Below are 12,603 nucleotides of genomic sequence, written 5' to 3'. Positions count from 1 at the left end.
AGAGTTTAACATTCAACATCTGGTGCCTTCCTCAATCACTATTTATTTATTTATTTGAGGCAGGGTTTCTCTGTGTAGCCTTGGCTGTCCTGGAATTCACTCTGTAGACCAGGCTGGCCTCGAACTCACAGAGATCTGCCTGCCTCTGGCTCCCGAGTGCTGGGATTAAAGGCAGGTGCCACCAATGCCCGGCATACAGCTGTACTTTCACACCTGGCTTTTTTTTTTTTTTTTTTTTTTTTTTTTTAACATTGGTGCTGGGATCTGAACTCAGGTCCTTGTGTTTATGTACAAGTCCTTTAATGACAGAACCGCTTCCCCAGACCCCAGATTTTCCTTTCATACTTGGTGGTGCTACAGATAGATGATGAGCGCCACCCAGGCTAGGCTTGCCCTCCATCATTAACTCCCATGGCAGGGGCTAAAACGCACTGTCAATCACCCGCTGTCGCCCTTACCATCTGACTGTAGAGAAAAACCTGCCCGTTTCACAGGCGAGCAAACTGTGTGTGTCTGTAACACAGCACTGGAGAGGCAGAGGCAGGAGGAGGGCTGTAAGTTTAAGGCCAGCTATGTACTGAGATCCTACCTCAGAAAACTAAAAGAGGAGAAGCTCCTAGCGTGGCTGGAGCGTAGCTTGCCTGAGGCTGTGGGTTCCATACCCAGAGCCACACACAAATGTATCTCCAGCTCCTGAGGTACAGGGAGTGTGGGGGTTGGGGTGTGGGGGTGGGGACTGGGAGGGCGCTCACCTTCTTCTGGGGCCTGTGCTATTGTGGAGGCAGATGGGAAGGAGGCTCATTTCTCCTCATTTCCAGGTATTTCCAGAGGGTGGAAAACCACCCTCACCTCCGGTACATCGCCCTGCAGAAACTCGACAAGTATTACAAGAACGCATCTATCCGGTTCAATAATTCCAGCTCCAGGGTGGGAACCTTTTAATTAGCTAAATTATTCATTTAATTAGCATGCCCAGCCCCTTGGTTTCTTCAGACAGCCTTAATCTGCAGCGGAGGCTGGCCCAGAGTTCTAGCTCCTTCTCCCTCAGTTTCCTTCGTGCAGGGATTAGAGGTCTACACCATTTCCAGCTGTCTTTTCCTTTTTCTCCTTTGTGACTGTGTGCATGTGTGTGGCATGTGCACGTATGTGTGGGGTGTAGGCACGGGTGTACACGTGTACACAGAGGCCAGAGGACATGGATTATCCCTGCTCTAACACTAACTTATTCTGGACGGGGTGTCCCACTGAACCTGGAGTCAGGGTGCTGGTCACCAATCCCCAGCCATACTCCTGTCTCTGTCCGCTGCCATGCAGGGGTTACAGGGACACGGGGCCATTAGACTTTTTTCGTGGGTTCTGGGGACGCCCAAGTCAGGGTTCCCTGCTGAGCCGTCTCTCCAGCCCTCACATTTCCCATTAAAAAATATTTGATTTATTTGTGATTACATGTGTGCATATGTATGTATCTCTGTGGGAGTATGTGTATGTGATTGATTGCAAGGTACCCATGGGGGCCAGAAGTGATGAATCCCCTAGATCAGGGTCCTTTTCAAGGATCTGAACCTCTGAGTCATTACCTTCCTTCCTTCCTTCCTTCCTATCTATCTACCATCTAGCTAGCTAGCAATATCTACCTATTTGTGTATCTATGTGTTTATCTATGTATGTATGTATGTATGTATGTATGTATGTATCTATTCATCCATCCATCCATCTTCCACTCACTCAGGGTCTGGAATACACCCAGGGTATCCTCCAAGTTGCTTTGTAGCCAAGGATGACCCCCCAGCTCCTGATGCCCTGCTTCTCCCTCCCTAGTGCCTGCTAAACCCTCACAAGGATCAAACCCATGGCTTCCCGGGTACTAGGCAAGCAGGAGTCACATCTCCAGCCCCTTGACTATCTTTATAATGGTGTTTGACCAGTCAGACCCAAGGTACTAGGGTCTTACGCCCATCTTGTATTTATTATGGAGGGCTGTGGGGTTTTCCACACTGAGCATCGAGCTCTCCAGGCTAAGGCAGAGGGCGTGTCCTCTTTGCTCCCGAGTCTTTATCTTGCAGCTTCTGTCTTCCCATGGGTCAGATGCATAAATGCACCTCAGATCTCTCGTGGCCCATTGTCGCTATGTCTCCGCTGTGCCCATTGCTGCTGGCTCTGACCCTGGTGGCCGTCCCCGGTGCCCGAGGCAAGTGCCCGGTGCCTGCAGACCTGAAGAAAGCAGATGGGACGCGCACGTGCGCCAGGCTCTATGACAAGAGTGATCCCTACTATGACAATTGCTGCCAGGGACCCCAGCTGTCACTGGAGCCTGGCAGCGACCTGCCCTACCTGCCCTCGGACTGGGCCAACACCGCTTCGTCTCTGGTAGTGGCCCCGCGCTGCGAGCTCACCGTGTGGTCTCTCCCAGGCAAGAAAGGCAAGACTCGCAAGTTCTCTGCAGGCAGCTACCCGCGCCTGGAAGAATACCGCAGAGGCATCTTCGGAAACTGGGCCAACGCCATCTCTGGCGTCTACTGCAAGTGAGACCTTACTAAGAAAAGTAGATTTCCTCTAGAAGCTGTTTCTGGAGGCCTCATCTCCCAGTGCACCCCCAGACCTGGCCTCTTATCCTCCACCCTATGGCCCTCAGCCCCCCCCCCAGTCTCTGAGACACACTCTGGGCTCCCCAGACTAGGACGCTACACTGTATTCCACTTACGCCTCTATTCTAGAAGGCCCTCCCCTTCAGTAGTGCCGCTATTCTGCATCAGGTTTCCTGGCCTGAGAACGAGGAGCTCATTGGTTCCTCTGGGAGTCTAGATCCAAAGTCACTGCCCGCCCTCCCCCCCCCAGATCTCCCAAACCCAATCCTGGAGGGTCCCCAAGTCCAGCAATCATCCCTAAGTTCCACAGACCCCAGGTACCCTCTATCCCACTGTAGAACCATTCCAAACCAGCCCTACAGAACCCCTCAAAAAAAAAAAAAAAAAAAACCCAGTCCCCAAACCTTCCCAGGCCAAGACCCCAAGCTCCTGAGCTCAGAGCCTTGAAGTCCCTCCCCAGATCTTCCGATGTGGGGGTAGTCCTGTGCCCTGGCACCCCCTGTTGAGAATTCCTGTTTCTGTTACAGGTGCAACTGATGCCTGGAGGGCCTGTCATCTCTAATTCCACACAGTGCTGAGCCCAACCCTGCCTGACCTTGGGGATTGCTGTGGCCCCAAGAGCCAGGAGGCAAGATGTCCCTGCTGCCTACCATCGCAGCTGCCCTGTAATACAGCCCTTGAGAAGTTAGTTACCCGTGTGCCATCTGCTTGTGTCTGAGACCCACATTCACCCAGGACTGGATAGAATGGGGTTGGGCAGCAGAGTGATCAGATCCGGGTCAGTCCATACTGGAGACACAGCCTTAGACCCTGACTTGGGGTTAGGGGTGAACAAAGACACCTAGGGTGTCAATGGAGGGCGATGCTGGCCACGGTCTAAGTATTTAAACACTCACTGTCACTTCAGGCAAATATCCTTCAACTTCCTAGGGAGCTTACAGACCCTCACCATTCATACCTAGAACATCGGGTCATTCTAGATCCTTGTGCCAAGCTAGAGCCATGGCGTGTTGGGTGATATAGTTTTGATTTCTGTTGCTGTTGTTATTGTTTTTCCTGTATTTATTTAGATGTTGTAGATGGAACCCAAGGCTTTGCACATACTAGCAGGGGCTCTACCACTGAGCCACACCCCAGCCCCTCACTGGGAGATTCTAGGCAGGGGCTCTACCACTGAGCCACACCCCAGCCCCTCACTGGGGGATTCTAGGCAGGGGCTCTACCACTAAGCTACACCTTAGCCCCTCACTGGGGATTCTAGGCAGGGGCTCTACCACTAAGCTACACCTTAGCCCCTCACTGGGGGATTCTAGGCAGGGGCTCTACCACTGAGCCACACCCCAGCCCCTCACTGGGGGATTCTAGGCAAGGGCTCTACCACTAAGCTACACCTTAGCCCCTCACTGGGGGATTCTAGGCAGGGGCTCTACCATGAGCCACACCCAAAGCACCCTCTTTACTTTTCATTTGGGGACAGAGTCTCATTAAATTGCCCAGACTATCTTAATTTGAGACCCCTTCCCCTGAGCCTCCTTAGTAGCCTCCAGAGTCAAGCCTCTGGATTGCTAATTGCATTTAATGTTCCCTGTCTGACACATGGAAGACACTTTAGTTAAAATTTATGTTTATGTTCAAGTTGTGATCTCTGCTTCACCTTTGCCCCGAGCATAAGGGCTCTTTTTTTTTTTTTTTTTTTTTTTTTTTTTTTTTTTGGCTTTTGGCTTTTGGCTTTTGGCTTTTGGAGACAGGGTTTCTCTGTGGCTTTGGAGCCTGTCCTAGAACTCTCTCTGTAGACCAGGCTGGACTCAAACTCTCAGAGATCCTCCTGCCTCTGCCTCCTGAGTGCTGGGATTAAAGGTGTGTGCCACCAATGCCCAGCATGGCATAAGGGCTCTTAATGGCCATCTGGTTTGGGTGGCTCTAGGGATGGGGATATGTCCTGGGCGGAGACATATGGGTACAGCTCTGCAGAAATGAAATCCAGGGTGAGTTGGAGACAGGCCTGGGATTTGGGGAGAGTCTAAGAGTTAAGGGATGAGGGAGAATAGGTAAATGGGAATACTTCAGGGGCCATATATTGGGGATATAAAAATGCTATGGGGGGCCTCTGAGATGGATCAGCAGGTAAAAGGGCTTGCTGCCAATTCTGATGACCTGAGTTCAATCCCCAAGACCCACAAGATAGAAGGAACAAATAGAGGTCAGGCTAGACCCCATGGTGCAGACCTGTGACCTCAGCTACTGGAAAGGTTGAGGCAGAAGATTGAAAATTGAAACCAGCCTGGCCGCTTAGCTAGACCCTGTCTCAGAATTTCAATAAATAAAAAGAGCTCTGGGGACATATTTCAGTGGTAGAGAGCCTATCCAGAATACACAAAGGAAACTCAGGTCAATCCTGGGCGTTGCAAAAGAGTCAGAGCTCACTGTCAATGTAAAATATGAGGTCGCAGAATTACCCAGAAGTCGAGGATTTGTTGAGTGGGGAGACATGAACTGAGGGAGGCTCTCAGGAGCGAAGACCACGCAGATTCTCGGCCTCTCTGAGCAAATGTGTGTTCTTATGGCCACTCTAGGAAGTTTTATTGAACACCTACTATGAGACCAGCCATGGGGTTGCAAGGAGCGGCCCTCGCTCAGAGTCACATTGAGGGAGATGCGGGGGATGTCAAAGAAGACCCCAGGCCAAGCAAGATCTGAGAGACCTGGGCAGGGAGGAGCTGGGGGAAGAGGAAGCAAGGTGGAGGCAGGGAGCGAAGGAGAGGGCTGAGGGTCAGCGAGGAAAGGAAGGGTATGAAGGTGAGGGGAGAGGTCAGGGGTGAACAGGGGTCAGGGGGTAAGGAGGGGTCAGGGGTGAACAGGGGTCAGGGGGTAAGGAGGGGCCAGGGGTAAACAGGGGTCAGGGGTAAGGAGGGGTCAGAGGGTAAGGAGGGATCAGGGGTGAAGAGAGGTCAGGGGGTAAGGAGGGATCAGGGGCGAACAGGGGTCAGGGGTAAGGAGGGGTCAGAGGGTAAGGAGGGATCAGGGGTGAACAGGGGTCAGGGGGTAAGGAGGGATCAGGGGTAAACAGGGGTCAGAGGGTAAGGAGGGGTCAGGGGTGAACAGGGGTCAGGGGGTAAGGAGGGGTCAGGGGCGAACAGGGGTAGGGGGTGAACAGGGGTCAGGGGTAAGGAGGGATCAGGGGTGAACAGGGGTCAGGGGGTAAGGAGGGGTCAGGCGCGAACAGGGGTCAGACTGTGGCTAAGCACACACGTAGGGAGAAACAGGAAGCAGTCGCATCATGGGCATGCTAAGGGCTCAGGGGTGGCAGACGCCCTTCCAAGGACCATGACGGAGCTGGAGAGCCTGGCCGTGGTCACTCCCGGAGCTGCACCGACACGGAGGAGTCGGTCACCCTTGTCCTCCGCAGCCCTCCGGCCTCCATGCGGTTCTTGGCCTTGTGCTGGAAGTGGACGTAGCGCACTCCGGGGCCGTACTGGCGGAAGACGTGGGACACCTGTGGCAGCCCAGGGTTAGGAAGAAAGTCTCCGCAGGTTGCCACAGCCTGCTGTCCCTCCTCCGCCTGCCCAAGGTCTTGGGAAAGAACACCGGTGTGGCAGGACTCAAGGACTCACCTGAACCCAGTGGCCAGGGGGACCTCTCCCATTGGTCCGAGGGGCCACGTGGTGCTGGGCAATGACGGTGCGGCGGTCAGCTGCTAGCAGCCAGACGTGCAGCTCATAAACACACTGGTCCAGGCGGCTGTCCTCGAACCTGCAGGAGGGCCAGGCTTTCACTGTCATGCAGCTGTCACACCATCTCGGCCCCACACCCCGTGTCCTGTGCGGTGGGGGAGCAGGCATGCCGCCAGCAGCGACTGCTACAATTGTAGATGGAGAGGAGCAGGCAGAAATCAAGGCGTCCAGGGTACAGGGAGAGCAAGAACACGGTGACGGCAGGGGTGGGCGTGGAGTAAAGGCCTACGGCCCCTTCCTGTAACGGGGGTAGGCCTTCATTCGGGTGGAGCTGTGTGAAACTACCCCTTAACAAGAGAATGGACCAGGGAATCACAGAGGGGCAAAGGCTTCGGGAGATAAAGGAGCAGCCTGAGCCACAGGGACCCCACCCAGCTGACGCCTGAAAGATACAAAGGTTGTGTTAAAGGGGCCACAATGTCACGGGTGCTGATGAGGGGCTCAGGCCCCGGGAAACGGGAGCCGGAACTCCAGGGAGCCTGAATGGCCATGATGGGGGGGGGCAGCCAGGCAGGGCGGGGCAGCCGGGCAGGGCGGGGCACACCAGTCCATGATGGTGATGTCAGGCTGTTCGTCATCCAGCAGTTCTTCCCAGAGCTTCTTGGCCAGCAGGTTCACACACTGCTCCTTCACGGTCCAGCTGCAGGGAAACAAGAGGGGAAAGGTGTCTGGCAGTCCCACAATCCTGAGGCCTCCCACGGAGGAGGAAGTATGGTCACAGGGCTCTAGTGACAGCAGGAGACCCCTCCTCTACCCCACACTTGAGAGCCTGTGAGTCCTTGGTTCCTAGGAGACCCTGGAGGGCAATGTACACAAGCCCTTTGTTCCAGAAGAAAACTGACACCTTTAACAGGATTTGAGTCAGACCTGCGATCTCAGCTACTCTGCTGGCTGAGTTAGAGACCTGGAAGTTTGAGGCCTGGGCAATGTAGTGGGATCCTATCTCAAAATAAAAAGTGGAAAGAGGACTAGGGGTGTGGCTCAGGGGTAGAGCCCTGCCTAGAATCCCCCAGTGAGGGGCTGGGGGCGTGGCTCAGTGGTAGAGCCCCTGCCTAGAATCCCCCAGTGAGGGGCTGGGGCGTGGCTCAGTGGTGGAGCCCCTGCCTAGGATCCCCCAGTGAGGGGCTGGGGCGTGGCTCAGTGGTGGAGCCCCTGCCTAGAATCCCCCAGTGAGGGGCTGGGGCGTGGCTCAGTGGTGGAGCCCCTGCCTAGAATCCCCCAGTGAGGGGCTGGGGTTTAAACTCAGTCCTGGAGATTTGTCTAGTTTAAGTTTAATAAGTAAAGCAAAAACAAAAACCGCAATTTTTTTTAAAAATGGGATTTGATTCTGAACCCCTGAATTCCATCCCCTCATCCACCATCAGGAGCCCGACTGGAGCTAATAGAGGGTGACTCCCAGGGAAAGAGGATGTGAGTAAGATTTATCAAACACCTTCTGCGCGCTAGCCAGACTTCTTGCCTGCCTATGTTGCAGTTTCCTAGGCATTCTGTTATGACTAACCCTGTTACCGGAGCGAGAAAGAGAGGTCCCTCTGCAGGAGCCACAGCAAAGGCTGGAGGACAGAAGCCACTCCTAGGCCCTGCGGCAACTCACCTGAGGGGCCCCTGAAGGTTCTCAGTAGTAATGTACCATCCGCGGAAATTACCTGGCCGGTGGGGAAGGGAAGGGGTTGGTGAGCCATCAGTCCTTGAGGGGTGCCATCCTCCCTGGCAGAGCCCCCAATGCTTACCCAGGTCCGTCAGGGGTTTCCGGGTGGGACCCGTAGGGGGCGCCGGCTGGTAGATATTAATGCCTGAATCACACAAGGGAATGGCGCCTCAGGCCAGTGCCCACCTCCTCCGGTCTTCCTACCCCTGGAGCAGGACTGGAAGGGCAGGACTCCAAGCCGGGCTAGACCAGCCTAGCAGGGGCTAAGGATGCTGGTGGGCGGTTACGGGGACTCGGGAAGAAATCGACAGGGAGAACGGAAACAGGGACGGAGGCGAGGGACAGGGTGAGACACACAGACACAAGATGCAGAATCGGACAGAGCTACGGAGACACAGGCGTGCAGTGACAGTCGAGGACCCAGAGGGACATGAGAAAGAAGGCCGACGGCCTGAGCGGCGCGCCGGGTCCGGGTGTTCGCAGCTGCGTGCGTCCGCACCTTCGGGGTTGGGTGAGCTGAGCAGGTTGCGGTAGAGCGGCCGCTCCAGAAACAGCAGCTTCCAGCTGAGGCTCGGGGGCAGCTCCAGCTTCCCGCTCAGGGGTCCCCATTCTTCCAGCAGCAGCTGCCTGGCTTCCACCTCGGTCGGCACTTTGGGCTGTGGGAGCTCGGGCGTCTCCGGGGACAAGGGAGACCTTGGAGACGGCGGCGGTGGCGGGGACTGCGGAGACGGGGGCAGCTCCTCGCAGTTCTGGGACCCCTCAGCTCCCATCCCTCCGCTGAGCGCGTCGCTGTCCTGTGTCTTCTCCATCCCTAAGGTCTGGGCGACTGGGTCGCGCTTCCCCTGAGGATCCAGGTTAACTGGGGGTGGAGGGGCGGGGCAAGTCATTAGGCATTTAAGAGAGGTGTGTCAGGGGAAGGATCTGAACCCCGGGGCCCTCCTCCCTCAGAAGGGGTTCAGTCCCTGCCCCCAGCCCCCAGCTTCACACTCTTCTGTCCCGTTTCCCCAGGGCCAGCTGAGGAGCCCCCCTGGCCCTGGGGCTAAAGTCAGGCTCTCTAACGATAGGCTGACCGCGCAGGATTGAGGCCAGTTAAAGCCACCCCCTCTCCTCCCTTCTCACACTATGCGGGGCTAGGAATGGGCAGGGGTCTGGCACGGGCACATCCTCGCCCCTCCTGGGACACATCTCAGTAGTGAGACTGTGTTGTCAGAGGTGGGGGACCCTAGGAGTCTGGCGTAGCTTCCCTGGGTGACTGTGCCTCCCTGCCTCCTCCTTCAGAGAGGATGGGGCATAGCGGAGGCAGGACTTTGGGGCGTGAGGAACCTGTAGGGCCAGATACCCAAGGCCACTTCCTGTCCGTGGCTCATCCCCCACCCGGTCTGGTTAGCCCTGAGCAGAGACCATCAGCAGCGGTGAACTTTGGTGGCCGGAGTGTTCGCTCCTTCACCCCGTTCCACTGACAGAGGGGCGGAGCAATGAGATGATGGGCAGTTTGTAAGCAGATCCGCGGCCTGAAGCCCCCCAGTCCACATCTCACCCGCAACGGCCCTCGCCAAGCTTTTGAGTTATTTTGTTTTGGTTTGGGGCTTTTGTGTTTTGTTTATTTTGTCTCCAGACAAAGTATTTATGTAGCCCAGACTGGTCTTGAACTACTGATCCTCCTGCTTCTACCTCCCAAATGATGGTAAATGAGCTTGTGCCGGCTCGTCCTGTGTGTGCTGCTGCAATTGGTACCCCCACGCTCCCAGGCCAGGCAGCACACTTCCACAGACTCAGAAAACAAGACAGCCTCAGACAGACACCTGAAAGGGACACTCAGGCCCCAGTGATAACGCCTGCCTCCCCCTCGTTGTTTCTAGCCGGGTTATTGGGTAAGCCATCCCATCTCCTCATCCACCTCAGAAAGTCTGCCCTGTCCTTCTGCCCATTTTGCCAATGAAGAAACAGAGAGGTCTAGTGACTCACTAGATGTTGCACAGCGGGGACACGGCAAGTTGGACAGATGCACAGGAAGTCTCGGGTGTGCTCAACAGTGATCAGATTCGAATCAAGAAACACAGCCACCGGCTCCAGACGATAATAGTTACCAATCACTTAAACCCATTCACTTTAATAAGAGCCCCGTGAGGAGCTGAGGCAGGAAATGGTTGGCTATTGGCCTGCACTCTGAAGGGTTGGGAAGTCACCAGGGCCCTATGAAGGCTGAAGTGACAAATGCACCTTCCAGGTGTCACCCTGCCACACCCCAGCAGGTTCCCAGAAAATACCAGCAGAGCCCATGGTACACCCAAGACTGCACACACTCCTGTGGCCATCTCAGCACACGCCCCTTGTCCCAGCTCAACTGCCAACCTGCCTCAGGCCTGTGGTGGTGGGTGGGAGGGAGGTCTGATGACTGGGGCCAGAATCCAGGGCAGGGTGTGGCCGCAGCCCGCATGGACCGCAGGAAGAAGCCCCAAGACAATAGAGGCTTTGGGTTCGTTTAAAAATGTATTTATTCTCCTCTAATTCATACACACATAAACAGATATGACTATAAAATGTACTTTGATCATATTATCCTTATCCACCCCCTCCCTCCGGCTGAAACTAATATGCCCCTGCCCTACTTTGATGTGTTTTATTTGTTTGTTTTGTTTGAGAATATATTCTTATGTAGTTCAGGATGTCCTCAAGTCCCCCAGCTACAGTACTGGGCTGTCACATGGCCTGTTGAGTGTGCTGAATTGTTCTTTTGTGTTGGTAAAGATGAAACCTAGGGCTTTGTGAATACTAACCAAGCTTCTGCCCAGCCACGCCCCAGCCCCTCACTGAGGGATTCTAGGCAGGGGCTCTACCACCGAGCCATGCTCCAGCCCTATCTTAGGCTTAGGCTTTTTCTTTCCTTCTTGCCTGTGCGTCCATGCTCAGCGGGTCTCAAATCCTGGGGTATGTCTGATTCACAGGGGAGCTCCCTTGTTCCATCACAGAAGTCTGGGATGGGCCCCAGAACCTCAGAGTTTGCCTGAGTGTGAGGACTCTGGATGTGTGCCTTTTGTTCTAGCAGAGCAAGTGGATTCATACACTACCAGCTTCTGCTCTGGCCACTGGGAGATCAGGAATGTCACCGGTGCTGCATTTAGCCAAGAGCAGAGGATATCCATGCTGGTCAAGGCAGCCCCACGGTGGAACAGCTCAAGGGCAGACACCTGGGTTAACACCTGGGATGTAACTGCAGTCTGGGTGCTCATAAAGGCCGGTGTGTGAAGGGCATGGTCTCCAAGTTGGCACTGTTAGGTGATGGGGTTAGTAGGTCATCTTCTGGTCCCCAGAGTGTGTCCTGTCCCTCTCCATTGTGCTCTTCCTGAACACCATGACTGCAAGTCCTCACAGTGAGACCATTTTTAACTCTTTGGGGGCCACCGCCCAGCTCCCAAATAAATACATGGAGATTTATTCTTATGAATGCCCAACCTTAGCCTGCTTGTTTCTAGCCAGCTTTTATTAATTTAAATTATTCCCTCTACCTTTTGCCTCTGGACTTCCACCTTTCTCTATTTCTGTGTACCTGTTCTTTCTTATTCCATGTCTGGCTGTGTGTCTGGGAGGCTGTGTGTCTGTCTGGGAGGCTGTGTGTCTGGGAGGCTGTGTGTCTGGGAAGCTGTGTGTCTGGGAGGCTGTGTGTCTGGGAGGCTGTGTGTCTGTCTGGGAGGCTGTGTGTCTGGGAGGCTGTGTGTCTGTCTGGGAGGCTGTGTGTCTGGGAGGCTGTGTGTCTGTCTGGGAGGCTGTGTGTCTGGGAGGCTATGTGTCTGGGAGGCTGTGTGTCTGGGAGGCTGTGTGTCTGTCTGGGAGGCTGTGTGTCTGTCTGGGAGGCTATGTGTCTGTCTGGGAGGCTGTGTGTCTGTCTGGGAGGCTGTGTGTCTGTCTGGGAGGCCGTGTGTCTGTCTGGGAGGCTGTGTGTCTGTCTGGGAGGCTGTGTGTCTGTCTGGGAGGCTATGTGTCTGTCTGGGAGGCTGGCCCTGGCATCCTTCTCTTCTCTTCTTGCTCCTCCCTCTTCTCTCTCCTCTTTCTATTTATTCTCTCTGCCCACCGGCCCACCTATCCCTATCCTCTGCTGAGCTACTGGCCGGCCATTCAGCTCTTGATTAGAACAATCAGGTGTTTCAGGCAGACAAAGTAACACAGCTTCACAGAATTAGACAGATGCAACGTAAAAGAACGCAACACATTTTTGCATCATTAGGTAAATATCCCACAGCATAAAAAGGAATCTAATACATCTTCAAGTAATATCGCAGAATACTTTGGGTTCTGGGAATCGAACCACAGTCCTCTGGAAAAGCAACAACTGCTCTTAACTGCTGATTTATCTATCACTCAGTTACATCTCATTTTTAAAGTTGAGGTCGCACATATTTTTGTTATAGCAGCAGACAGTTAATTAGCTTACTGCTGCATCCTTACACTGGGATTCTACCCAGCCAGCAAAAGGAATGAACTATCCAGTGTGGATTCCTGGATGAGTCTAAAAATCTCTATGCAGAACAATAAAAAACAGGCCAAACAGTCAGACACCTTTAATCCCAGCACTCAGGAGGCAGAGGCAGGCAGATCTCTGTGAGTTCGAGGCCAGCCTGGTCTACAGAGCTAGTTCCAGGAC

General features: G+C 54.4%; 2 protein-coding genes across 2 annotated transcripts; one reads left to right on the top strand and one right to left on the bottom strand.

The window, feature by feature from the left end:
- The first annotated feature begins 2,047 nt into the window (after window positions 1-2,047).
- Window positions 2,048-2,526, top strand: Sycn (syncollin). The gene has a single exon (XM_051207530.1). The coding sequence runs from the start codon at window positions 2,077-2,079 to the stop codon at window positions 2,524-2,526; it is 450 nt and encodes a 149-aa protein (XP_051063487.1). The 5' UTR covers window positions 2,048-2,076.
- A 3,384-nt stretch (window positions 2,527-5,910) lies between these two features.
- On the bottom strand, window positions 5,911-8,795 carry Nccrp1 (NCCRP1, F-box associated domain containing). Its single transcript, XM_051206957.1, has 6 exons — window positions 8,464-8,795; window positions 8,047-8,109; window positions 7,911-7,962; window positions 6,861-6,956; window positions 6,197-6,335; window positions 5,911-6,078 (listed from the first exon to the last, which is right to left on the bottom strand). Exons 1-6 carry the CDS (start codon window positions 8,771-8,773, stop codon window positions 5,938-5,940), a joined length of 801 nt encoding a protein of 266 aa, XP_051062914.1. The 5' UTR covers window positions 8,774-8,795; the 3' UTR covers window positions 5,911-5,937.
- Window positions 8,796-12,603: the final 3,808 nt, after the last annotated feature.

The sequence above is a fragment of the Phodopus roborovskii genome, unplaced genomic scaffold (genome assembly GCF_943737965.1).
Source record: "Phodopus roborovskii unplaced genomic scaffold, PHOROB, whole genome shotgun sequence".
Lineage (NCBI taxonomy): Eukaryota > Metazoa > Chordata > Mammalia > Rodentia > Cricetidae > Phodopus > Phodopus roborovskii.
Note: the sequence above shows the minus strand (reverse complement) of the source record. Positions and strands in the feature narration are given on the sequence as shown.